The sequence below is a fragment of the Lemur catta genome, chromosome 1 (genome assembly GCF_020740605.2).
Source record: "Lemur catta isolate mLemCat1 chromosome 1, mLemCat1.pri, whole genome shotgun sequence".
NCBI classification, from domain to species: Eukaryota; Metazoa; Chordata; class Mammalia; order Primates; family Lemuridae; genus Lemur; species Lemur catta.
Genome location: NC_059128.1, coordinates 177,523,847 through 177,551,782, shown reverse-complemented (window position 1 = coordinate 177,551,782; position 27,936 = coordinate 177,523,847). Strand labels below are relative to the sequence as shown.

Here is a 27,936-nt window from a genome sequence, read left to right as displayed (position 1 = left end):
AGTTCATCTCTGTTCAAACATTTTTGGGCATCTCTCCAAGGAGCGGGAAAGCAGGCGGTGGGGTGCATGGGGGTGGGCGAGGAGCACCCATTCCTCCCTTCAGCTTGGCCGCCTTCAGGAGTGACGCAAGACCTCGGGGACCAGCGTGGGGATCAGCATAGAGACCAGGGAAGGAAAAGCGTGCCCTACGCGTAGGATGCAGGAAACGAAACCGACAGCCGTGCGTGTCAGGTTACTCCATTTCCCGCTGACTTCGGAGGAGGTTGTGTGACATCTGTGCCGGGCGGTTACAGGGCAAAGGGGAGAAGAGTCACCGCCCGGCGCCCAGGTCCCAGGACCCTGGCTCTCTCCGGGCTGCGCGGGAACAGCTGCAGGGCAGGCAGGTAAAGCAGCTTTCTCTTTCGCCTCCCGGGGCGAGGGAGCCTACGCGGAATCTGCGCAAGTCCCCGGGCCAGGCGCAGGGGGTGGGGGCGGTTTATGCGGAAGGAGCCTGAGGCTTGTGTTTGCTCTGAGGGTGGAGAATGGGGGGTGAAAGTTGGGAGCAGGGGTCCGAGAGGCATCGGATAGGGACCTCGGAAGTGGAGCGGGAAAGTGGAGCTCCAGCTGGCCCAGCGGTACCCATAGTCTGCCCTGGAACCATTCTGATGACATGTGTCCTGCCTGAACACACCTGGCAGAGCTCTGCTTCCGCTTAGCTGCGCTGCTTTGCAGGCAGAGAGCAGCCTGATTCATGGTCAGAAGCTGAGCTCAAGAGTTTCTGCCAGCATAGTGGGAGTATTAAAAGGAACGATTCATAGACCCTACTGTCTGTCGTTTAACAATAAGTATTAATTGGAAGTATGACTAGGGCCCCAAACTATGCTAGGCACTGTACGGTACCAGAGCAATGTGAAAGGTGGAGGCTCTACAAAGCATAATGGCTAAGACCAGTAGCTCCAGAGCCAGGCTGCCTGAGTTTGAATCCTGCTTCTACTGTATTTCACGTCTGTAGATTCTGAGCCAGTTTCTTCATGTATGTTCCTTCCTTTGCCTCATCTCTGAAACTGTGTAACTGTTAAGAGAATTACAAAAGTTACAGAGTATTATATGTATTGGTGTAATGTTATTAGAGTGGTGCCTGGCACTGCAGGAAATACTCTGTGACAGTTAGCTTTCAATGTTTTAAATATTTGACAAAGTCCCTCCTTCTCCAAGCTCACTATCGGCTGCCCATGTGGTTTTATTCAGGTACTGTTTGTTATTCCTGAAAGTCTTGGCATGGCTCCTTCTCAGTTCCAGGAACAGGCAGTCATTGCTTCTTCCGGTTTAGCAATTTGAGATACATGGATAGTACAAGACACACTTGCTTAATGAGAATTGTCAGTAGGTTTGGGGTTCCCTTTTCTTTCTTGAACTTTCCTACAGTAGACGTTTCTCTTAATAACACAACAATAGAAGGGGTTTGAACAATGAGCAAATGCAAGGAAATGAAAAATAAAATGAGTGGATTTCTGCAGCTGGATAGAAAAGTGGCATTTAAAATAGCTGGGTTGCTATCCAATTTTCCCAGCACCATTTATTGAATAAGGATTTGTTGGAAGCTATCAGGAGAGTACACAGACAACCTACACAATGGGAGAAAATATTCACGTGCTACACATCTGATAAAGGGTTGATAACTAGAATCTATGTAGAACTCAGGAAAATCAGCAAGAAAAAAATCAAACAACCCTATCGAAAAGTGGGCAAAGGACATGAACAGAAACTTTTCAAAACAAGACAAGACTAACGGCCAACAAACATATGAAAAAATGCTCAACATCTCTAATCATCAGGAAAATGCAAATCAAAACCACAATGAGATATCACTTATCTCCAGTGAGAATGGCCTTTATCAAAAAGTCCCAAAACAGTAAATGTTGGTGTGGATGCAGAGTGATAGCAACACTCATACACTGCTGGTGGGACTGCAAACTAGTACAACCTCTGTGGAAAGTAATATGGAGATACCTCAAAGAGCTACAGGTAGAACTGCCATTTGATCCAGCAATTCCATTACTGGGCATCTACCCAAAGGAAAAACAGACATTCTATGAAAAAGACATCTGCACTCGAATGTTTATACCAGCACATTCATGATTGCAAATATGTGGAAACAACCCAAGTGCCCATCAATACATGAGTGGATTAATAAAATGTGGTGTATGTATATACCATGGAGTTCTACTCAGCCACAAAAAACAATGAATTTTGAAGCCATAACTGGAAATCCCCTGTGTTGTTTCTCCCTCTCCGTGGTGGTAGAGGTTTACAATTATCAAATAGTCCAGAGCATCAATGGGGACTTATGATTTCTGATCAAATGATTTTAATAGAGATGTACTTATATGTACACAAAGTACATATAATATATGATGCCTCTATCGCTTCTTGACCTTTTGGCTAAAATAAAGTGTAATGTATGATGCCTCAATTTCCTCCAAAGCTCTCATTTAACAGAGTTAGGAAAAGCATGTAGTAATTATATTTTGAAATTCTGTTGTAAGTATTTAGTAACTGTATTATATTTTGAAATTCTGTTGTTTTGGAGTAATTATGATTGCAATGGTATAATATATAATATGACATTATTACAGACTTTTTTTTTCTTTTGGGACAGCATAAATATGAGTTTCTCTTTCCCTAAAGTATTTGTAAACTTTTGAAAAACTAAGAATGGTAGAAGCCATTGTTAAAGAGTTATCATGTTAAATTAATTAACTAATTAATTCAACAAGAACATATAAAGTTATTCCCCAAACTGAGTGACATATGTCTTAGAATATGCTCATTAGAGTTTAGAGAACCAAAGGATCATTGTAACAGCAAACAGAGTAGGCATCCACATGGTGGATGACTTTATTCATCTGGTATATAGTACTTTATTCTACTTGGCACAGGTACAGGTACAAGGATCACTTAACATTTTGCATAGAGCTTATGACATACCATTTTCAATGCTTGAGATATTATGTAATTGCTAAAATTCTAAAACCTATAATAAAGTGAGGACCCAGATTTTATTCTGTGGTAGTTTTGTCATAGGTAATCATCCTCACTAACTTATATTTATATGACTTAAAGTAATATAACTAAAGGGGAAGAAAAAGAGCAAATATGAACAAATGAGCACTATTATATAATCTGCTTAGTTCCCCTTCCTAGGAATTCTGTGCAAGGAAAGAATGACCTCTGAGCCCATGAAAAGTAAATACTGTATGTATTCACAATTAGTACTCATTTGGCAAGGACTTGGAAACTTATGACACTCCATGGTTAAGATCCTCCACCTGTTCTTAAAATTATGCATAGTGTTAGTTTATGAATTCTCTATCTTCCTAGCAGAAAGATTCTTTTATTTCTGTCTTGCACTGGATTTACCAGCCTAAAACAGCTAAATGCTAAGGAGAAATATTTTTTAAATTACAACAAAAATATTGTCCATCTGAAATGTATAGATTTGCAATCTAGAAATTATGAAATTTTTTCCCAATTCAATGGTATGTTTGTAAAAAGTAAGAAATAAACATTTGCTATATTTCTCCTCTTAGATATATCATTTAGGATTTTTCATTTGATGTTACTTAGTGCCTTTCTGATATTGTAGGCAATGTAAGAATAACTGAAACAATAGTCACTTAAAATTGCTGTTAAAATTATGATAGTTAAAGGCCATAGAATTCTTTTTAAAACTAAGCATGTTAAGGAGTGGTGTCCTGTAAGAAATGGGTTAGATAAAAACTTGAGAGATGTGTAGTCCAGCATGTTAATTAAGGGATACTACATATTTCTACTCCAGAATTTATGTCTTTTTTATATATCTGTTAAAGTATTCTTAACATGTTTTAAGAAAATGGGTACTCATTTTAATGTATATCCTTTGATGATGGAAACATGAGCTTGACAAAAATAACTTGGCCTTTTGTATGTATAAATTTGGTCTCCTTTTGTAGTTTTTTAGATGATGGAATCTAAAATACAAACATGGCTTTGAAAACTTTTAGTCTACTTCAGTTACACATGTTTATTAACTTATTATTTACCTTATAGATTAATTGCAGAAAAATATAAATTTTAATATTTCTGCCTTTCTGACTTGAACACAGCAGTTGATTTCAGACTAGTTAATGCAAACCAGGGTTCCTACTGTTGGAAGAAAATCCAGGAAGTTAAATCAGTAGCACAGACACATTTTTGGATTTATTCCAGGTTCAAGTAAACCCATTTGAATTATTCAACCATTGCTGAACTTCCTGCGTAAATATAATTCAGAGGTGACTATAATTGGAACCGTCTTAAGAGTTTTACCAGATTGTGAAATTTTATGCTTAAAGTTGGCAATGATAAAAAATAATTTTGAAACACAGAGGAAGAAAGTGGTTTCTTCTTGGGAACACTAGATTTTAGCTGAGAGTGTAGAGGGATCAGGTGACTTAGGTAACATTTAAGATTGTTCAGTAGGAGGAATTGGTGAAGGGCAGCCAACACTGGAGTGTGCCTGAGAAGGGGAAGGGCCAATTTGGGGAACAGTGCTTTTTCCTGATGTGTAAATTGTAATCAACAAGCATGAAGCAGGTTGGGATTCACAATAGACAGAGAAAGTAGTGACTGGATAGTAGTGGGAATGATTAGGATGGGATCAAAGCACTGGAAGGCAGGGTATCGAGTAGATTGTTTATTGTTATTTATTCTGTAGAAATAACCAAGTACAAAGTTTCACTTGGATTGTCAAAGTGCCACAGTTATGCCAACTCTGGAGAGTGGGTTCTGTGATAGAAAAAAAGAACATGTCTTGATGCAAAGAACAGAGTGTCAAGCCCTCTCAAATTTGCTGTTCAAGTTAGGCAAAACAGGTCCACAGGACCTGGAATGTGCAGATAATTGCAGTAGTGTGCCCTGAAATTAACCTTTCTTGCTCTCCTGCTGGACCATTCCTGGAGCCTGACTGAGAGACTGGGCACTGGACTACATGTTTCCTTTAGGTTGTGTAAGTTGTGAAGGCTATATATATATATATATATATATATATATATATATATATATATACATATATATATATTTTTTTTTTAGTTTGGTTACCATTTGGGTTTTGGTTTTTTTGTTTGTTTGTTTGTTTTTGTTTTTGTTTTTCTTTTTTTGAGACAGAGTCTCACTCTGTCGCCCAAGCTAGAGTATGATGGCATCAACCTAGCTCACAGCAACCTCAAACTCCTGGGCTCAACCAATCCTCCTGCCTCAGCCTCCTGAGTAGCTGGGACTACAGGCACACACCTGCATGCCTGGCTAATTTTTTCTATTTTTAGTAGAGACGGGGTCTCACTCTTGCTCATGCTGGTCTCAAACTCCTGACCTCAAGCAACCCTCTCACCTCGGCCTCCCAGAGTGCTAGAATTACAGGTGTGAGCCACCATGCCCGGCCTATTTGGGGTCTTAAGTTCACAAGGTTCTCTTATGGCTTTGTGCTTCATTGAAGCCTCTTCCCAAAGACTTTTAGAAAGTGTTCACCACCATGGGCTGACCAAGATCTTCTAAATTCCTATTCAGAAACACAGTAAGAGGAATGGGGTCAAGTCCAAAGGGTTTAAATGACTGCATAAGGCTTAACTAGATGAATGAAGATCAATATCCTATGAGTGTGCCTGTGTAGTTTTAGAGTATCCTGTTTCAGCTGTCATATTTGACCTGTACGTTTGTAGACAATATGTTAATATCAGATCTTCTTTTTCAGAACTATTTAAATCATGGACAAACAAAGTAAGTAATCTACTTTATGTTTCTCCCTATAATGTTAATCTGTTGGTAACTTGTTACTTGTCATGTTTTAATTCAATTTCTGAAAATATGTAATTTGCTTTGTGCTGTTTATACTCCAGAATCCAATATGTAATTCAGTATTTTGAATATGGAGAGATGTACACAAATATCTACTATCACTAATTTTTTCATTGAAATAAGAAGACTTCAGGGAAAACTAAGAAATTTTAGGTGTATTGGGAAATATATTGTATAATGTATAGTATATTCCATCCAGAACAATTTTCTTTTTTCTGTGCATTTTCTATACATAAAGATGATTCAAATCATACTAATTGACAGATAATAAATTTAAGATATCAGTTCATTGTAATTAAATCCATATCTACAAACCCTGATGTATATTTCATTACATAGGTTTAAATAAATATCAATCACTATGTTCTGGCTTTTTTTTCTCAAGATAATTGTAAATAAGATGGGTATTTATCAAGCATGTATTGAAAGACTTTGTCTTATTAAAATTTTAAGGTTTGGAAGAGAAAAATACAATATAGCAAAAATATGAAAAACAAAATTCTAATCTTCTGAAATGTTTTTTATTCTCTTTTTTATCTTTTTTGACATAGTCAAAAAATATTTATCTCTCACTATAATGTCAGCCATCTAGGTATATTGGATAATCTTTAAAACTAGACTCCTTACTTTTCCCATGTGAAGTTTTATGATCATTTGATTTATAAAAGTCAAAGCTTTTGAAATGTAAATTTACATAGAATTAAACTATTTTATTTGCTACAAGCTCTAAGATGCTTCCACTCAATTTAAAAATATTCATTTGGCCATGATTGTAGTTACCTTTTAACTCTTCAGTTTTGTATATGTAGTTTTATGTGTCTATGTATATATGTGCAAAAATAGATAAAATGTGTATATGTATAAGAATAAATGTGTATATAATATATATGCATACACATATAGAAGTAAAAATAAAATATTTTTAAGACAAAGTGATAGTCCTATGATTTTTGTAAGCTATTAAATATTTTAAGTTGCATTCACAAATACAGAAATCAACCTGTAATTCATATACTCATTGCTCTGCTTGAACTCCTGCCCATTCGCTTACTTTCTTTGTATGAATTCCTCCTGTAATTCCTAAAACCAAAATATTGCTCTGGTACCAAAACTGTCTGTCCCAGGGAAAGTCCCTGCAGTATCTGTCCAGGGAAGAGTCTTCATTTAAGTAGGAGAGTCTTTATTGCTTGAATTTACAGTCTCCACAGACTGCATTCTGCTGAAGTTACTATGAAACCAGTTGAATGGAGGGGAAGGGGCCATGGGGCACACCCCAGCCTTCCTGATAAAACCACATGATTAATGAGTTGAGTGTGCTTTGGAAGTTCATAACAGAGACACATTCAGAAAATGTGTCGGATTGAAAGTTTAGCCAATATATTCTTCTATGTTGATATCATGTCTCCATGGTTGAAAAATAAGAGATTTTGAATTTACAATTAGTAGCCCATAAGTAAACAGAGGAGGAGTTAAGTGTAGTGTCTACTAGGCTATAAGTTGTATGAATGCAAAGCCACTGTAGCCCCAGAGCTTAACTCAAGGGTGACACAGGAGATGCTCGGTAAATATTTACAGACCAGCTGGGGTGAATAAAAATGACTGGAGAGACATGGACAGGAAGAACTAGGAGGCTGAATCACTAGTGCAAATACCAAGATTACACAAGCCATATTAACCAGCAGGGAACAAAGTTTAATATATTAATTTATTGTAATTAAATGTTATGGTTTTTGTAGGTCAAAATCCATCATGTTTTGTAAATTTCATATAGTTAAGCTGATTAGTGTAGTTCCAGAGTAAGCGTTAAAAAGATAATAAAATACTGAAGTATATACATTATCTTAAATATTTTAAAAAATTCATATAACAATGTTTAGAGATATCTTTAAATCACCCATAATCCTACCACTACTCACATCCAACTAATTTCATTTATCTCTTTCTTCATAGTCTATATGTGATTTTAAAACTATATTTTTTCTAATACCAACAAAATCAAAGGATGGAACCGAACACTCATCTAGCATATTTGAAAACTGTGAATTCAGCTCCAGTAACTCAGCTATCTCATTTTATCTAAAAGAGAATTTATTTGAAACAGGATTCCACTGCAAATTAGTTCTGATGACAGGCACAGCTTATGTTAAGTGAAGAATTTACCTATTTCAATACATGAGTGAAAATTATCTAAAGACAATGCATTTTTCTTTCTAGTGTATATTTTGTTTAAGCAGATATATATTTACCTCTCCTTGAATTGCAGACGTGCTAATGAACACTCCTCATCCAAGAACAGATGTGCCGCCACCTGGGTATCCTCCTCAGTATCCACCAGCAGCATTACAAGGTAAAATATCTGATTAAAGAAGAAAAAACTAAAATTAATCAATTGATATTTCCCAGGGTGGATGTGTGTGTCTTTATTTAATAGTTCTTTTTCTTAAAATCACATTAATGAAATTTTGGCAGCCTAGCTGTTCTTGATTATTTTTTATTTGACTACCTGTTTTCCATAGAAAAACATAATTTTTATTTATAGAGAATAATAAAGGTGTAAAGGAAAGCACATAAAAACAGTAGTGAGATTATATTTAGTAAAAGCTGCATATAAACCCGAAAATACTGATATAAGTAAAATATTTTATTGATCCTCTATCTGTTCTGAAAATTGTGATCATTTAATCACACTTAGGAAATTTATCCCTGGATGTTTTTGAGTAATATAGTCGTTGGTATTGTGTTCAGTGAGAGTCACAGAAAAAAATGATAAGACTGCTTAAAACTGGAAGCAATAAACATGTAGTTACCTGGGGACAATTCTCATTTTAATTTTGTATCACATATGAAAGCTTTTTTTTTTTAATATGCTGACTAATGCCTTGTGTTTAGAAGGAAAGTAATTGAGTCATATCACTACATACTAGGGAGTACATATTTTCTTTTGAACCAATGCATAGAAAAATTCAGAGATTTTTATTTAGACAAATGCAGTTATCAAAATTACTAGAACTTTACAAATGGCAAAGTCCATGCTGTGTCCAGATTTGCTTTGCAAGTAGGCAAGCTATCTACATCTTCTGAAAGAGCATCCTGGGGATTTTGATTCAAAAGGAATGGGGTTTGGAAAGAAGGATATATAAATATATATATATTTTTTTAACAAACCAATCTGCTGGGAGCTGAGTGTTCTGTTTCATTGTCAAGCCAGAAACTTCCCTATGGGTCCTGGATCTTATTCAGATGTTTGCAATTAAAAGAATATGAGCTAGATAAGCTCCAAAACTCTAAGGTGGTAGTTCTCAACTGTGACTGCACTTAAGCATCAGCCAGAAGCATTTAAAATTACTAGTGCCAGGGTGCCATCCCAGAAAAACAAAATCTGAACTTCCGGTGGTGGGACTCAGAGATTGGTAATTTTTACATACTCCAGGTGATTCTAATGTGAAGTCAGGGTTGAATATCTCTGCTCTAAATTCTTATAGGATTGGTGTTTGGAGAACTATTAGCAAGTCTATAAAATTTACCCAAGACATGTAGAGAATGATTTAACTCACTCCATAACTAATTAAAAGTAGATATATACACATAATTAAATTTAGATATAATCAGACTTGAAATAGCTTGATTTTATTTCTCAAGTCCAAGGCCACATATCTCACAAGTCGAGATGACAATGATACTAACAATAATGGTAACTTAAAATTAAAAGTTTACTATGCTTTTTAGGCATTGTTCTAAATGTGGAGTTAATGTCGATTAATTTATTTAATTCTCAGAACACTCTTATGAGGTAAACAATATTAATTATCCTCATTACATTTATGGGAAAACTGAGGCATAGAGAGTTTGGATCAGGCTTTGAGTTCTGCTTTTTGTACTTAATCATTGTGTGGTTGCCTTAAACAAGTTGCAGTACCTTGAAGCCTGAGTTTTCTTATCTACAATTGGGGATAATATTTTCTAATTGAGATTGCTTTGGAAATTAAGTGAGAGTATATGTACAACATTGAGTACAATGCTTGCAAATAATAAGTGACAAGTATTTGCTAACTAACGTATTAGTAGTAATACTATGTTAAATCAATTGAACTTTATATAAATGAAACTGTTATCTAAATTTCAGGTAATTTGATATGTTTAATCCATTGATTTGAGGAATAAGCAACCATATTCTCTCTCTCAGAGAGTCCTGAGAGGATTATGATGTCAATGATGTAACCAATCAACTGACATCTCCACATCCCCACTGGCTTGCCTGTGGTCTGGTCACTGCACTGAAGCCAGTGATCCTTAAAAATGTAAATCTTTTCATATTACAGTTGGTGTTCAGCCCCTACTTGATAAGCTCCCTTACTTTTAGGATAAAGGCCAAAACCAGACCCTTGATCACCTTTTTCCTGCTGTCTCTTTAACTGTCTCTTAAGTCTAGCTCACTACTGCCCAGCTAGACTGGCTATTTTTCAGATTTTTAAAGGCCTATGTTTGTTTCTATCACAAGACTTGTCTGTGAAATGTTTTTCTGTGCTCCTGGCCTGCTCAACTCCTGTGCATCCTTCGGGTCTCAGTGGAAAGGTGATCCCTCAGGAATCTGTCCCTACTGCTTCCCTCCCCCTCTCCCCATCTCAATAGCTTCCTTTGGCATATGTAGTCATAAAGCACTGGTCCCTTACTTCAAAGCACTGTCTCCATTTCTAATTAATCAATTAATCACACAGATGTTGTGGCTCCCTAGAATAAGGAGGCATATAAAACCGTCTCTCTTATTAGGTAATTATGGCAGAGATTGCATTTGTTTCCTTTTGTAAATCCCAGGGCTCTGCACTCCTGAAAATATTGTAAGGTATACATGAGATCATGGAACTCACTCTCTTGCTTAAAATTTCCCAATGCTTGTCAATCACACTGGGAACAAAATCCAACTCATCGGGAAGGGCCTACCTAGATGAACTGCTTCCTATTGCTTTAGTGACAGCCATCCCTAGACTTTCTGTCTCTTACGAAATTCCTCCTTTCATATAAACATGCCAGATTCACTCCAAAATCAGTGCTTTTATATATGCGTTTCCTTCCTCCTGGAGCATCTCTCACCAGATCTTCACATAAAGCTTTTACCTTCTCATCTTTTAAATCTCAATGCAAATTATGTTTATCTAAAGTGTCTGCTGTCTCATACTCTTCCCTTTCCCCTATGTATTGTCTCCACCACAACAATATGAAATCTTTTTGTTTTGTATTTATTTTTTGCCTTCCAGAGGTTGACTGTGCTCTGAGAGGAGGTTGCCTCCTTGAGAGCTGTATCCCTGATTCTGCAACAGAGCCAGTTACATTATAGGTCATCTGTACATATTCATTCAGTGTAGAAGAAATAAATTGTAAAGACTATATTTAAAAATATTAGTATGAGGTTTAATCTGTTCTATAAGCCTTATTTATTTTATATGAATTTTATTCTAAATGCTCCATTTAAAAGTATTTATAAATTGCCTAAGTATAAAATTTTACATGGCCTTTAATATTAAAATATTGAGGAGCACAATCCTTCGGAATTATATTCGATTTCTGTGGAATTGCTACTCTATAGACTACACAAATAAGCCTATGAAGCCTTGTTGTAATTACATATTCATAGAGATTATAAAGCATATACTTATTAAATTTTTGCCCCTACTCTGCCTCTTCTAACTTTTGCCTTTCTTGTTTCTCCAATTATATTTTCCAGAGTAAAGGGTGCTAAATTGAGAAATTTAAATTTCTAACCTAAAAATCATAATGAAATTTTTTTAATAGAGAGTGACTTGGGAAAGGAATACAATATGGATTAAAACTCCAGGCAGACTGTTAACCCAAATATCTAAAACATACTAGAAAAAATGACATGCTTTTTTCTCTGTATCAGGGTTTCTCAACATGATAATATTGTGATCTGAACGATTCTTTGTTTTCAGGGGGATGTTCTGGACATTTTAGGATGTTAGGCGGCATCCCTGACTTATGTCTAACAGATGCCAGTGTCATCTTCCCCTCCAGCTGTGACACATTAAACATCCTCAGACCTTGTCCAATATCCCTTGGGGATGGAAGGGGCAAAAACCCCTTACTTCTAGATATAGGACGTGCCATTTATTAGAATTCCAGAATTATCACTTTTCCCAGCTGCTTTCACCCTAAAAATGCTGGCTCAAAGCCTTTACTTTGGGCCTTCTACCTCACGCCATCTCTCTTTTCCATAAAGGCACACCAGAATCTTTACATACGTGTTTTTAGATTATGGCTGGTTTACTATCACTTTCCCAGGTATTAAAAGCATATTTTCCAGCAAAGTTTTGAATGGTTTAAGGCTGTGGGCCAACTCTATTCACAGCCCACTACCCTCAAAATAGAAGTGGATAGGAAGCTACAGATATTTCACTGAAAAATCTCTGAAGATAAAAGCACACATTAAGCTTCACAGATACAGGATTTCTGAGGTGAGAAGTCAGTTTGTAGATAGCTGGGGTAATTCTAAAAGGGTTGATGATCTTTTCCTGTGCACTGACAAATTATTTTACCTGTTGCTATTTCAGGACCCCCAGGCCATACTGAATACCCCAAGCCCCAGGCTGGCTACCCAGTCCCACCAGCTGACTACTCAGTTCCACCAGCTGGCTACCCAGTCCCACCAGCTGGCTACCCAGTCCCACCGCCTGGCTATTCACATGCTGGCCCAGCTGGCTTCGCTGTTCAGAATCAGCCTGTATATAATCAGCCAGGTGGACCTGCAGGGGTACCATGGATGCCAGCACCACCACCTCCATTAAACTGTCCACCTGGATTGGAATATTTAAGTCAGGTAATTTAAAATACTCAAATTCTCATACAAAACAAAACTGTGCTTCCAATTTACTTAATCAAATTAACAAATGAATAATTCAACAAAGTCTGAAATAGTAAGACAAAATTGCCTGCTAACAGATTACTCTGATTCTTCTATGTCAGGTTCTTTTTTAAAGCAAAATACAAATGTCTTAGGAAATTGTGTTTTCTGTAATCTTGATCTCTGATAATAGCCAATAGCAAATATTTAGTAAGCACTATTTTCTAGTATTTGTCCGAAGCCTAATACATATATTAACTCATGTAATCCCTATAGAAAATGTATGATGTATAGGTGCTATAATTATCTCCATTTTTCAAAAGAGGAAACTGAGGTCCAGAGAAGTTACATAACTTGTTTAGCGTCAAAAACCTAAGAAAGTAGAGCTGGTTTTTAATCCTGGAACTTCAGTTCTGAACCTCATGCTCTTTAATCTCAACACTGCAAAATTACCCTGCAATTTAAAAGAAACTTTAAATAAAGTTTATTGTTGAGTTTCAATAAGTGACATCAAACAAGGTGTTAGTATTTTGTGTGTACTGTAGCTCACCTTTTTATTGTAACTAATAAACCTACATTTTTATTATGCTGCTTTTATTCTTCGGAAGACTCAATTTTATAAATGTCATCCATAGGGGAATAAAAAGTTCCAGATTTTGCTGTACTACATAATAGTTAATCTCAGCAATATGATGATTAACATTTATTTGGTGTTAGAAATCAGGTAGGTAAAATAGAAATATGAATCTCTGTGTATCCTGTAAATATACAAAGATTGCTGTGATATGCAGCCAGTTTACAGTCAATCAATTCTCTCCCTTGCACTATCTGTACTAACTTAATTTCCCGTAATACACTCAAAAAATCACATATTATAGGAACTTTTGGTCATTATTGTATTCTCCAAGAAACACATAAAAATAGATATTTTAAAAATCAAGATTTCATCAAATACATAAGGGGAAGTTATCACCTATTACAAATGATGATATCAAATACACTTAAAAAATTTGAAACTTGTTAAAAATCTTTAAATGAATAAAAAATTATGATACTTCTTAAGCCTATTCTAGAAGGAACATTGTTTTCTAATTTCTTTATTGTTGCTTTTGATATATAATAATTGTACATACTTATGTTGTACAATGTGATATTTTAGTACAGATAGCTATGTGTAATGATCAAATCAGGGTAATTAGCATATCCACCACCTCAAACATTTATCATTTCTTAGAGTTGGAAACATTAAAAATTCTGTCTTTTTGTGTTTTGAGAATGTAGAACAAATTCTTGTCAACTGTAGTCACCCTACAGTGCAAAGGAATGCTAAAATGTATTTTTTCTATCTAGCTATAATTTTGTTTCCTCTCACTATCTCCCCTCATGCCTACCCTTGCAAGTCTCTAGTAACCACTATTGTAATCTCTACTTTTATGAGATGACCTTTTTTAACTTCCACATATGAGCGAGAACGTGCAGTATTTTTACTTTCTGTGCCTGGCTAATTTCACTTAACATAATGTCCTTCAGGTTTATTCATGTTGCTGCCAATGGCAGGATTTCATTCCATTTTATGGCTGAATAATATTCCATTGTGTGTATAAAGCGTGAATTTTTTAAGCATTTTTCAAAACTGTTGATGAACATTTAGGTTGATTCTATATCTTGGCTATTGTGAATACTGCTACAATAAATGTGGGAGCGCAGGTATCTCTTTGACGTTACTGATTTCCTTTCCTTCGGATATATACCCAGTGGTGGGATTGCTGGATCATATGGTAGTTCTACTTTTAGTTTTGTGAGGAATCTCTGTCCTATCTGTCCTCCCTAATCGCTGTACTAATTTACATTCCTACCAACAGTGTCTAAGAGTTCCCCTTTCTTCACATCTTTGTCAGTGTTTGTTATTTTCTTTTTGATAAAAGCCATCTAATTGGGGTGAGATGGTACCTCATTGTGGTTTTAATTTGCATGTCCCTGATGATTACTGATGTTGAGCATTTTTTTCATTTATTTGTTACCTATTTGTGTCAGTTTTCTAATTTTTATAGGTATTTCAGCATAAGCCAATTTTATTTGACCTAAACTTTCACACATTAATGGTGAACACTTTCAATAAATGTTTTTATCAATTAAAAATATTAACTTTAGATTTACACTAAAAAGTAATATAAACTATTAAATAATTGATACTCAATTACTTGTACTTTTTAAACTATAAATATATGCATATTAATTTGGTTGGCTTAAAAACCTTCATTTAACATATACTTACCACTTAATTTTCTTTTTTCTGTAATAGATAAATCAGGTACTGATTCATCAGCAAATTGAACTTTTGGAAGGTATGTATTCATTGTATTCACTATGCTTCTAGAAAGAGAAGAGGTTTATGAAGAGAAAAGCACGTCAACCTCCACAAATACAACACTAAATAATGTGGGACAGTTAAACCTGGTTATTTACAAACATCTCTCTTCACAGTAATGAAATTATGAACATTGTCAGCAATCCACTTCTAAAAATTAGTAGTCAAATGCCAAAATACTATTATGCTGGGCATCTGTCCTCATGATACAGACACTAACTTAGAAGGAAAACATAACTTACTTTTGCTTCTCTCTCTCTTTATACATCACTTCAAGTGATTCTATCATTTGACCTGACTTTTACCACTTCAGCTATTTTCTCCCCAATTGCAGTTACCTTGAGAATAGCACAAAGCCATGTTCCAAGGGAAATGATCTTTTTGAATTTGAATTTGGGGATGTTTTGGATAATTATTTCTCATGCCTACAGTTTCTCTTGGGAGTTTAGATGAACTCTCTAAAACCTTTGTTACTGTTATGGTCTGAGACGCAAGAAATGACCACCTAAAGACTGAATTGAGCCAAATTAGGAGTCTTTATTAGCTGGCCAGCGACTACTCCTGTGCTGCAGAGAGTATAGGCATAGAGAGCAGCCCTGAGCCTTTGAAGCAAAAAACTTTTATAGCGGGTGAAAAATCAGTGGGGCAGAGCAAGCATGATTACAGGGGCAAAAAGCAGCATCACTCTCGTGTCCTGGTGCAACTGGATCTGGGCAGTTTAGGGCTTGGTCATGCAGAACATGGGTGTTGCATTCCTACACTTGGGGCACTGTCTTTAGCAAGCAGTTTTACAGAAACGAGATAGCAGGTTAGTGATTTTTCAGCACGAAACTCACACTGTGACATTACAGAAATAGTTTTGACAGTGTTAAAATTTCAGCCTTTAACATTATATGGCTAAAAGTTATAACAGTCAGTAGTCTTGAAATTTTTGGCCCTTAACAGTTACATGGGCTGTAGATTGATTACCAGCCAGGATGCAGGGGTACTGCAGTATTGGAGGATGCGGACCAGCAGGCCTGCAGGCTTGGCTTCCTAGAAAAGCACCGCTTCTCCTGCTGAATGAGCCTGACACTTCCTTGGGCCCAGTGCTCCTAGGTGCAAGAGTGAACTTGGGGAGCCACTACCACTACATGCTTCAGGACAGCTGCCAGGGGAATGAGACCCTGGGTGGATTTATGAACCTTAGTGTCTGTCTTCTACATATAAAGGATTTAGTGAAAACTCTATTTATTGGTTTTTAGAATATGTCTGTTAAATCCATCTTCATCTATCTCCAGAGTTTCTTTCCACTGTTAGAAACTAGAACATGAATTGTACAAGCAGAGTAATGGATTTGGCTAAAATATACAATTGTCACCTCTTACATTTAAATTACTTATAATGTACATTATTTGATATCTGTAGTGTTCTTGATTTTGAGTTTTTAATTTTTTCTTTAAACAAAATTATCTCTGGAAGAGAGCTTTTTGTTGTTTGATAATTTGTATTCTGGAATTTTTTAATGTTTATTTTATGGTGTATATTGTTAAGGTTATGAAATTCTAACAGACAGGTGCCATACATTACACAGTTCACCATTTAACCATTTAATTTTTTAGATTTATGATCTATATAAATATTTGTAAAATGTATGTCTTAATCATAAAATAGAAAGTAAGTTCCCAATTTACTAGTCTTTAATTCTGCAGTTTTTAAAAAAAGATGTCTCTAATTTTCTTGCTTTCTTTTTCTCCCAAATTGAAAGTCTATATTATTTTCTCATATTACAAGTAATATAAAGATGATGAAGACTATTCAGTTTTTTAGCATCTGAGCATATAACAAGCATTTATATTTTCCCTCAATTCAAAACATAATAGACAATAAAGATGTAAACAGAAGTCTTGTGTGCTTTCATTTTTAAGTAACTAGAAGGAAATGTAAGGATTATGTAAACCCATGTTGGTTTACAAATAAACAAACTAGAGATTTTTGAGATTAAGTTTCTCAAAACAAAACAACTAGTTAGATAATATATGTTCTCTCAAAATCAGCTTACTTTTTTCTCACCAAACATTTCTTATAAGTGCAGAGTCCAGGGCCTTCTAAGTCCCACCAAAGACCTTAAGGGAGCTCACGGTGATAGTCTTGTGAAGGACATCTCTATCTGACTAAAATTCCTTCCACACAGACATTTTAGAATGATTTCACCTCCATATATTTCTTTTAATCACTCATTATTTGTTCAGGCTTCTGACTTCTATGACCCAACTTACTGAGGGCTATGGACAAGTGGGACTCATTTCTCCTCTCTGGCTCTAAACAGGGAGAGGCTTCCAATGTGTGGCCTCACATGGGAAGCCTTCAGTAAGATATCATATGGCTATCAGCACTTCTCATCCCTCTATTCCCTCCATGAAGAGATTAGCCTATCTTAGGTGCTAAATTCACTTAGGCTGCCCAGAGCCTAGTTATTCTATGAGTTGAAGCCCTGGTTGTCAAGCACTTTCCCCCTCTAATACCCATCTATTACTTCTGAAAAACTACTGCACTGGGTCCAATGCGACTTTCACCTTCAATTTTCACTCCCATTTTACATTCATTTTCATTCACTCCCTTTTTACATTTGTGCATTGAGAGTAAGCCTTCTTATGGCCTTCCTTCAGACATGGTACAAAAATTAAAACAAAGCTATGGCTTATGAAACAAAATCTCAAGCCACTTGATTTAATATATTTCATAGAGCATAAACAGCAATCATCATATATTTCCCTCAATAATACATGAACATTATACTGGGTAAGTGGACATTTTGTCCATACAACTAGCTCCAATGTGTCCAGCATCAATTCTCCCTTTAACAGGAGTTTATAAAAGTAGGAAGACAGGACTTGTTTTCTTTTCCCTGTGTCATGTCAGCCCTCTTTATTCCTCTATATATTAACAGTCTCTCCTCCTCCTTTTCCTTTGCCTTTTTTCTCTGCTTCAATCATCTCTAAACACCTTTTCTTGAAGTATCATCTAAAACTAGTATACTAGATATTATATCTTAGGATAGATTCAATGTTTTTAACATAAAGGTGATTATGATTTCTCTTTTATATTTTTAGTCTTAACAGGTTTTGAAACTAATAACAAATACGAAATTAAGAACAGTCTTGGACAGAGGGTTTACTTTGCAGTGGAAGATACTGATTTCTGTACCAGAAATTGCTGTGGGCCATCTAGGCCGTTTACATTGAGGATTATTGATAATATGGGTAAAGAAGTCATAACTCTGACGAGACCGCTAAGATGTTCCAGCTGTTGTTTCCCCTGCTGCCTTCAGGAGGTCTGTGAGCAATTACCAGGGCAGTTTGTAAAGGATTTTCACCCTTTCATTGAACTTTTTATTGAACCTAGATATCACAATGATTATTACATTTACATATATTCTTTTGCCTTTATAGTTAGAAATCCAAGCCCCTCCTGGTGTACCAGTAGGTTATGTTATTCAGAACTGGCACCCATGTCTGCCAAAGTTTACAATTCAAAATGAGAAAAGAGAGGATGTACTAAAAATCACTGGTCCATGTGTTGTGTGCAGCTGTTGTGCAGATATTGATTTTGAGGTAAGAGATGTCATAATGTTTATATGATTTGCTTTCCTAATAAGAAGAATAAAATTTTGCAGGATGTTACAAATACAATAACTAAGTATTGTGTACTAATATCTCAATAGAGAGATAATGTTCTCATATATTTAACTTTGGTCAAAGTGGTGGTTACTACTCTCATTAAAGGTCAGTGTTAATTATAATAAATGGAAAAAAAGAGAAGTAGAGCTCTGCAGTCAAATAGAAATAAGCAAAACATCTAACATTTACACATGGTGGTTTCTGTATGATGACACTGCACATCATCCATTTTAAATAAATCATTAACTTTGTTATCTAAGTTTGATTGTCAAAACATATGGATCCTTCCTTTAATCTGAAATATAGGCTGCCATTGCTTGAGACCATGTTCAGAAAGTCTGACATCATTGAGTTCCTACATAAAGATCAATTAAGCAAAGACAGTTTTGAAAAAGTTAGTACAATATGTACTACCCAATTGTGCTTATATGTAGCCTCTTCTTTATCCTTGTATTAAATTAGGTTGTTGGAAACCATAATATATCTGTATATTTACTACATAGTAGAATTTCATTACAGCCATTCTCCAACAGATGCCCTAGCCTTAAAACCTGAGTTTTTTACTTGCAAATGTTTAACAATTGAGAGATTTTATGAATTAATCTTGATTTCTTGTTTTTCTTGGAAAATCAGAAAATTGAGTAAACTACCTTTCCACAGAGGGGGCAGAAATCTGCTAAAGTTGAGAAGAGCTGCCCCTTTACAATAGGACAAGTGAACTGTACCACCATCTCCACTACTTCCTTAGATTTTCCACCATACAGTGTCAGTCACTTATATTGTCTGCCTGCCTTCTTTAATCATATGGTTTTCAAATCTTCTGTTGGACTCTGGCTATACAAAGATGAATCCTTCCTCTTGTTAACTTCATAGTCTAGTTACAGAGATGGGCAATTCTAAAAAAACATACGTGACGTGGAAACCTTTAAAAAGCTCTTGTAAAGGTATTTGTATAGTGTATGTGTGTGTAATATGCATGTATACAGATTTTATATAGAGGTATGAATAACAATAGTTCTCCGCGTAGTGGATGACATACCTATCGTAGATCCAGAGGAGTGAGAAGGTAATTGCTCCTTCAAGGAACAATATTAACAGAAGTTTAGCTGACATATAGTTTATTTTTAGGAAGTAAATATGTGAAAGCACTGGAAAAGCATTGTGAAATTCTTACATTTGATGCTAAGAAATTAAATTTCATCCAACAAGCTTTCTTGATGGATGCCTTAAAGCATCCATTACATGTAATGAATTAACTTTTCTTCTGTTCATCTAGAATGATCATATCTGATACTGTCTTGGAGAGAATTGATAAACAGTCACTTGAATCATTTCCTTTAGGGTTGATGATAGAAAGTTTGGCAACTTAAAGCAGAAATTATCAGTATGAGGAACCACTGATTTATTAAATTGCCAGTATGAGGAACATGGACTTCATCAGGGTGTCACTGAAGTTAAAAAGAGATAAAAAAAAAAAAAAAAAAACTCGATCCACAGCATGGGCAGAAGTCATTCTAACGAAAGCAATAATTCAAGAGACATTTCATAGGTGTATTGTGGGGCACTGATTTATGGATTGATGTCAGTTGAGGATGAAAGAAAACTTGGAGATGATTCTGATGTCTTATTATTCTGATGTCAGATGTTCAAGCAGGTGAATGAATAATGATACCATTGGCCAAGTTAAGAATCTTAGTGGAGAAACACTTTATTTGTGGGAAGCTCATGATTTGTGCTTGGGTCATGGTGGATTTTAGTTGTGTAGGGGAAAAGGATGGAGAGTTTTCAGCATATGGAGAGTAAAGCTGTAAGAATATTATCACAGTGGTGAATAGGAGAGAGCCAAGTAGATCTTCTATCCAATGTGGATGATAAGGGAGTCTGTCTCCTTTCAGGCCTCTTGATAGGGGAAAAAATATGGCCTCATGAAACTGATATCCCAAGTCAGCCCTATTTATGAGTTTGAAGCATGAATTCATGCCACTGTTGTGGTTAAGAAATCATAAAACATAGAAATTGATTGAGTGGTAATATAGATAGAAGAATCAATGCAAAAGCATACTATAAAGAGATTGATCACCAAGGCTCCTCTCTATTTCTACCCCAAAATCCTATCTTCACATGAAAGGATTGAAAAATTACATACAGTTTGAATGTCCTTTTTCCAGAAATGCATGGGCCTGGAAGTGTTTTGAAATGAGAATTTTTTTCAGATTTTGGAATATTTGCATCATGCTTAGTGGTTGAGCATGCCCAATCTGAAAATTTGAAATCTGAAATGCTCAAATGAGCATTTTCTTTCAGCATCAGGTCGGTGTTCAAAAAGTTTTGGATTCTGGAGCATTTAAGATTTCAGATTTTCAGATTAAGGTTACTCAACCTATAACAATTTAGGAACTAATCCTTCAAGAACAAAAGTCAACAGACAAAACAAACTGCATGTAATAGAACAATCTTCAACTAATCATAAAAGATATACCTACATAAATATTAAACATACAAAAGAAGAATAAAACAAGCCATAATAAAAAATCAGACTATAAATAAAGGACAGGAAGACTTGGAAACAAGCCAAATAGCATCTCTGAAAATGAGAGATGGTCATTGATAAAACCTTGTTGGAAAGGTTGAACTGCAAATTAGATACAAGTGAAGGAAGAATTAGTAAACTGGATGATATATATAAGGAAACTACAGATAAGGAAAAAGAAATATAAATTTGAAGGGACAAATAAAATCAAAGGGCAATGGAAGCTAGAATAAACTACTCTTGCATATATCAAAGGGAATTATATATATATAAAAAAAGAAGACACAATGTGTTGAGATAATACTCAAAGAGAGAAACTGCTAAAAATTTGCAAACTTGATGTCATAGATTAAGAAAGTGCAAGTAGTTCTGGATTAAAAAAAAAAAAGCAATGACACCTAGGTACAACTTAGGTTAACTGTGAACTTCAAACTAATAAAGAAAATTTAAAAGCAACAGAGGATGGAGGAGGTTAATTTTACTTTAATATGTAATTTCCTAACTATTAAGGAGTGAGAACATTTTGCTCTAAGTTTACTGGTATTTACTCTTTTTCTGCATTTGTCTGCCTTTTTATATTGTGTTGTTGACTTTTTTTCTTGTCAATTTATTAAATAATTTGTGTATTGGAGATATTGACTTCGTGTCTGTCCTCTGATATGCAAATATTTCCTCAAATCTACCTTTTGTTTTTAGACTTTATATTATACACACACACATACACATGCTATATAAAAATATTTATTTTTATGTAGTCAACTGTAGCCCACTGATTATTTTTTGCTGACTCCTGACCTAGATTTTTATTAGTATTTGACATATAACTTTCTAAAAAGCAGAATATCATAATGGTCAAGAGTACAGAAACTGGAACCAAATTGCCTGGGTTTGAAACCCATTCCCACCCCACAACATCTTAGCTGTGTGACCTTGGAAAATTTAATTTCTCTTTGCTTTAGTTTTTTCTCATGAATATTGGGTATAATAATAGCACATATCCTGTAAGTTTGTTATGAATATTAAATTACTTAATAATTGTAAAGTCTTTATATGTCTTGCATTTACTAAATGTTATATAAATGCATCATTATTAAATAAAGAAAATATCAGCAACCACTGATACAATCAAATTTACACTTTGTTATATTCCTTTAATATATATCTAGGTTCTATGTGCTATTATTATATATAATTTTTTTGCATTTATATTTACATTGTGAGATGAGTCTATGGTTTTTTTAAGAATACTTTTGCCAACTATTGATATTAAATTTATGGATTTAAAAGCTTAACATTTATATAATACCAATTTATTACAACCAAAGGTTGAAATTTTATTATAGGGATTTTCTGTTTTTAAAATGTTATCTAGAATTTGCTAAAAAGTATCTAGTCCTAATGACTAGATAATTGGTTGTAAATCATTATTTACACTTCTTATTCTTGCCATAAAAAACCTACATTTTCTACTTGTTTCATAAATTTTGGTGAATTTTTAAATTTCTTGCTGTAGTCATCAAAAAGGGAAAATGGTAATATCTTTATCAGTGTAGTGTTGGGTTTATGGTGGCTAGTAAGTTGTCAGCTGCATTTTTCATTTTTAAAAATATTTCACAACTGAAAAATAAAATGTAAGGTTTTCATTACTAGATTCAAGGACTTAGATGACAGCTATAAGCAGATAAAGTACTAACATGGATGAGAAAGGATTTGTATTAGTTTGTTTTGCCACAATAGTGTTGCATAACACATAACCCTTGACACTGAATGGCTTAAAACAAGCATTTATGTTCATGCTTATGTCATCTGTGTTTCATTGGATATACTTAGCTTCTGACTTAGGCTGCACTTTGGCCTCAGGTCTGCTCCAAGTTTATTTGTTCTAGGGGTGTAGCAGCAGCAGCTACCTGGATTATGCCTTTCTGGTGGATTATCACTGGAGAGCAAGAGCCAGCCCAAAGCACTTAGCCATGTTTAAGAACACTACTCATATCGCATCGGCTAACACGCGTTAGTCAAACAAGTTACATGACCAAGCCTAATTATCAATAAGCAGAAAGTATACTATAATATATATACCTACAGTTGGGAGAGGGAATGAAATGAACATTTGATAGACAGTAATCCATGCTATCAGTTTCATATTAGACATTTGTTTCAGGTTTTTTAAGAACCCATCCACCTTCACCCAAATAAAATGAGTCAACTGTTTTTAGTTTCCCCACATTTATTTAGCTGGTATTAACCTAATGCAAGTGCTTCAAAGAGTGTTGCTAGCACATGTGATACCTTGTGCACATTTGAAAAGAACACTCCTCCTCCTTGATTAACACAACCCTACCTGTGTTGGCCATGCTTAGCTCCCACATGCCCAGTTAAGGATTTGATTTAGTCTGAGCACAATCTGTTCAACTCCATATGATGGCCTTGGACTTTCCTCAGGTGGAATTGTGAAATTAGAAAATATTTACTTTGGAGCTTTTTTTTTAATGCACTCTTCTTTTATTGTTCACACCTTGAGGGTTTTTTCATTGTATTAAATAGGTATGGGAGCTTATTTGTATCTATTGAGGATTATATGTTCATAGTTAACATAGGTCACATAATTTTAATACAATATTTATTTCATTTTACTCTAACATTGAAAGTACTTTTGCTATATGTTTTCTAGAAACGTTTGACCGATTTTTTTTTTTTTTTTTGTAATTTAGGTTAAATCTCTTGATGAACAAATTGTGGTTGGCAAGATTTCCAAGCAGTGGTCTGGGCTTTTGAGAGAGGCATTTACAGATGCTGATAACTTTGGGATCCAATTCCCTTTAGACCTTGATGTTAAAATGAAAGCTGTGATGATTGGTGCCTGTTTCCTCATTGTAAGTCTATTTTTATATAAAAATCTTGATTATAGAGGGTTTCTCTACTATCATTCTGAAATGATTCAGTATGCTGCATATTTCAAAATGACCTTCTTAAATATATAGGTTTTAAACAAGTGTTCCCATTTAGATCTAGCTCTGAAATTTCATTTGATCCTAACATTCTAGACTCACACATGACTAGTTTTTGTCTAAAGAGTCATTTTCACATGGCAAGAGAAAGACTTTATGTACTAAGGAGAGGTCCTAGTCTTGGGGTTTTTATTTAAAAAAAAAAATTGGTGCTCTGGGGAAGAAGTTCAATCTCGGCTTATGTGGGAAAAAATGAAACAGGGAAACTTTGTCCTGGCTCATTATTAAATTAAAGTATCTAATATAGGAGTATAAACTGCAATAAGAATATGCAATCAATTAAGCCTTGAGCTCTACCAATTTACAAGAAATACATGGGATAAAGCAATGAATCTGAGCTTAGAATCACCCAGGGAGTTATAAAAAACCCTAAGCACCAAGCCATACTCCAATTCAACTAAATCAGAAGCTCAGAATCCGAAGTTTGTATAGTGCCCCAGGTGGTTCCAAAATGCAGCCAAAGTTGAGGATTATGGGGACAGAGCAATGGTCTTCAACCTTAGCTGTGCAGTAAAAACACCCGGGTAATGTGCAAACTCTCCATGTCCAGATTGTATCTAAATATATTAAATCCAAAATCTCTGAAGGTGGGACCAAGCCTTCAGTCTGTTTAGAGCTCCCAAGTGATTCCAATGTGCAACCAAGGTTTGAAACACTAGATGAATATCTTAAACATGATTTGAGAATGTAATCAGAAAAAACTTAGATAAGAGAACATACAGCAAAAAGGACCCAGTTCCTTCAACAAGTGGCAAGGAAAATAAAAAGACAAAGATAAAAAGAAAGAGAGAAAATTAAGAGATGTCAACTTAATACATTTTGTTGATCAAATTTGGATACCAATTCAAATGAATCAAATGTGGCATTCAGGGAAATTTAAACATTGACTGGCTATTTGATGATATGAAAGAATTTTAAAGTTTTTTTAGATGTGATGACAATAGTGTTATTGTACCAAAACAAAATAGAGTCCATATTTTTAGAGGCACAGTCTAAAATATTTCAGTATAAAATGGTATGAAATCAGGGATTTAGTTTTAAATAATGGCAGTGAGGGCAGAAGGACCTAGAGGATGGAGTAATAGATGAACTAAGACTGGCCATATTAATAATTTTTATTTATTTTCTTTTTTATTTATTTTTATTTCAGGATATTATGAGGGTACAAACATATTAATAATTTTTGAAGCTGGGTAGGTGGTTGCTGGGATTTTTTTATGCTGTTATATCTAATTTTGGATATGCTTAATATTTTCTTATACTAAAGTTTAAATATAATCAGAGTTGTATGTAAAAATTGTGTTCTCAATGTGTTCATTTCACATAAAAAGTGAACGTTAACCTTAACTTTGAGGGAACTGTTTAACCAAAGGCAGGGGATGTGAAAGGTATGGTGTGTTTTGGGGAAAGAGAGCAATCTAGAGTGTTTGGAATGATGGAAAATGGGGCTGTAAATTGTGGAGGGATTATTAGGAAATGGCTGTGGACTTCTAAAGAAACTTTAAAGATTAGGCAGCTTTTCGTAGACACTGGTTAAGTGATTGAAAATTTTTTAATTAATTGGTTGGTCTTAAACTAGGTATTATAAAATAATTATAAATCCAAATTTTAGAAGGATAAATCCTGGTGACTATGTGGGCAATGGGTGGAAGAGAGGTAAAATTGCAATAGTGCAATGCAAAGGATTGGTAATAAGGGTTAAATTCTTTCTGTTGAAGGGGTAAAGGAAAATAACAGAAATATGAGGAATACATTTCATAGGATTTGACTGAAGTCATAGAGGAGAGGGTCTATTTAGATACTGATAGAATGAAAGCTGGGGAACATAGCGGACAAGTCTGAAAGAGAAATGATGAACCTAGCCAAAAATTTCTAAGTCTAATGCTTTCTACTCTTAAGATCTCTGTCATTCTGAAAAGACTTAAAGTTGTATGTGAAACTCTTAGTCACTAGAAAAGTTATATTATTAGAGAAGGACCACAAAAAGTTGAGGAAGAAACATTGAAATAGAAAGATTCCAAGAGGGATGAGAAAAAGTGACAGAGAAATTACCAGAGGGTTAATTAAACTCATATTAGTATCAATAAATGAATACAATTATAAAATTTAATTACTGTTCAAATAGAAAGCTAAAGCAAGGGTTTATATAACTGTAGGCTTTTCCCATATTTACTTATTACAATTAATTTTCTTGGTTAACAGATATATTACTGTGTTTCGTTAGATCTCTTAGCAGTTCTGCACCTGTGAATTGATCTATGTTTTGTTGCTGAAAACTCATTTCTGTATTTTTGTTTTTATCTAGGACTTCATGTTTTTTGAAAAAACTGGAAACCAGGAACAAAGATCAGTACTGTGGTAGTAGACTGGTGAAAGTCCCCTCAGAAATTTGCAGTATATATATTGGTTGGGACTATCTAAAAGGAAAAAGGAAAAAGTGTGTTTCTCCTCTTTTTTTTTTTTTTTTTAAATTACTGATACCTGTCTGAATTAAGCTGTGATGCCTTTACCTCCAGTTGTATGATTCTTCTTTTACAATTATAGAGTTTATTTTCTGTATCACTGATTTATAAAGGTAATATTCATTGAGAATTTGGAAAAAAAGACATAGGAGTTTTTACATTTATAAATGAAACTTCCTATTGAAAACTGCTTTGAATTATAATCTCTGATTTATTTTCTATTTTCATAACAAAATTAAAGCCTTATTAGAATAATCTTAATAAAAATTATATTTTACTCTATTAAATCTAGTTACACTTTATTTCAGACATACCAACTAGTATTATTTTGCAAATATGATACATTCAAAAAACTTAAAAAATAAGTTTTTTATCATTATGTTCAGATAATACTCAATATACATCTTATCCAGGATAATTAAAATGTTCATTTTTTTTGATCTTCAGAAAATCACACTATGTTTAACTTCTCCTATAAGTTAATCTATCACTATAAATATTTTCATATTTACAGGACAATAAATTACTCATTTTTAAATGACTTTAAGGAAAAAAAGACATGATTTTCTTTCAGAGAAAGACATATTTTAAAGACTCACTGGCTCTAAAACTTTGGTATTTTAATGAATTTTGATGTTATTATTTATACGTGGAATGTTTAACTCCTATATTGTGTCATTTCTAAAACAAGGTAATTGAGATTACTCAGGCATTAATTAAATAGAACATACATATTTTTTCACAGAGTATAAATCTAAATAATAGTCTATTAGATTATTTATACCAATAAACAAATATTTTAAATAAAATCTTGTTACTATATTTTTTGCATACGTGATTTTTGTTTTTAAACAAAATGTACTTAATCAGTTCAGGTGGTATTCTAAACAGTCGTTCAGTTAAATAAGGGCACATTTAATTGTCCTTTCCATTCAAATCTCCTTTAAAATGAAAAAAAGCATATGATACCTTTAGTAAAACCTGTAGCAAGATTGCAAATTAGGATTTCTACCTGTCAGAAACTTAAAGGAATTTTGTAATCTGTTTTGTACGGAATATTAAATTGAGAGAGGAGATGATCAAACACAATTTGCCTCATGCAAAGGAAAAGTGTGCTTAGGAAATAAGGGCACCCTCTTTCATCTTCAACAGAATGCCTCCAACAGCCGCTCTCCTCATAAGTGTTAGTGACAGCAGAACTCTCAC

The 27,936-nt window shown here is 34.5% G+C and overlaps 1 protein-coding gene across 8 annotated transcripts; it reads left to right on the top strand.

Moving 5' to 3' along the window:
• LOC123630148 (phospholipid scramblase 1-like) lies at window positions 1-27,520 on the top strand. 8 transcript variants are annotated; one of them, XM_045539419.1, is made up of 9 exons: window positions 1-379; window positions 5,747-5,772; window positions 8,114-8,197; window positions 12,414-12,679; window positions 15,006-15,048; window positions 18,164-18,384; window positions 18,503-18,664; window positions 23,972-24,133; window positions 26,574-27,519. In XM_045539419.1, exons 2-9 carry the CDS (start codon window positions 5,760-5,762, stop codon window positions 26,628-26,630), a joined length of 1,008 nt encoding a protein of 335 aa, XP_045395375.1. In that variant the 5' UTR covers window positions 1-379; window positions 5,747-5,759; the 3' UTR covers window positions 26,631-27,519. The 8 variants fall into 8 exon arrangements, with proteins under 8 accessions (XP_045395375.1, XP_045395376.1, XP_045395373.1 ...); XM_045539417.1 differs by having other exon boundaries at window positions 2-383; window positions 26,574-27,518; XM_045539418.1 differs by lacking the exon at window positions 1-379 and adding an exon at window positions 4,963-5,005.
• The last annotated feature ends 416 nt before the right edge of the window (window positions 27,521-27,936 follow it).

What these genes read in the sequence shown, in the direction of transcription:
- LOC123630148 (XM_045539419.1), top strand. An exon ending in GATTGGAATATTTAAGTCAG is followed by an intron (nt 12,680 to 15,005) that starts GTAATTTAAAAT and finishes TTTCTGTAATAG; the next exon opens with ATAAATCAGGTACTGATTCA. An exon ending in TTGGTGCCTGTTTCCTCATT is followed by an intron (nt 24,134 to 26,573) that starts GTAAGTCTATTT and finishes GTTTTTATCTAG; the next exon opens with GACTTCATGTTTTTTGAAAA.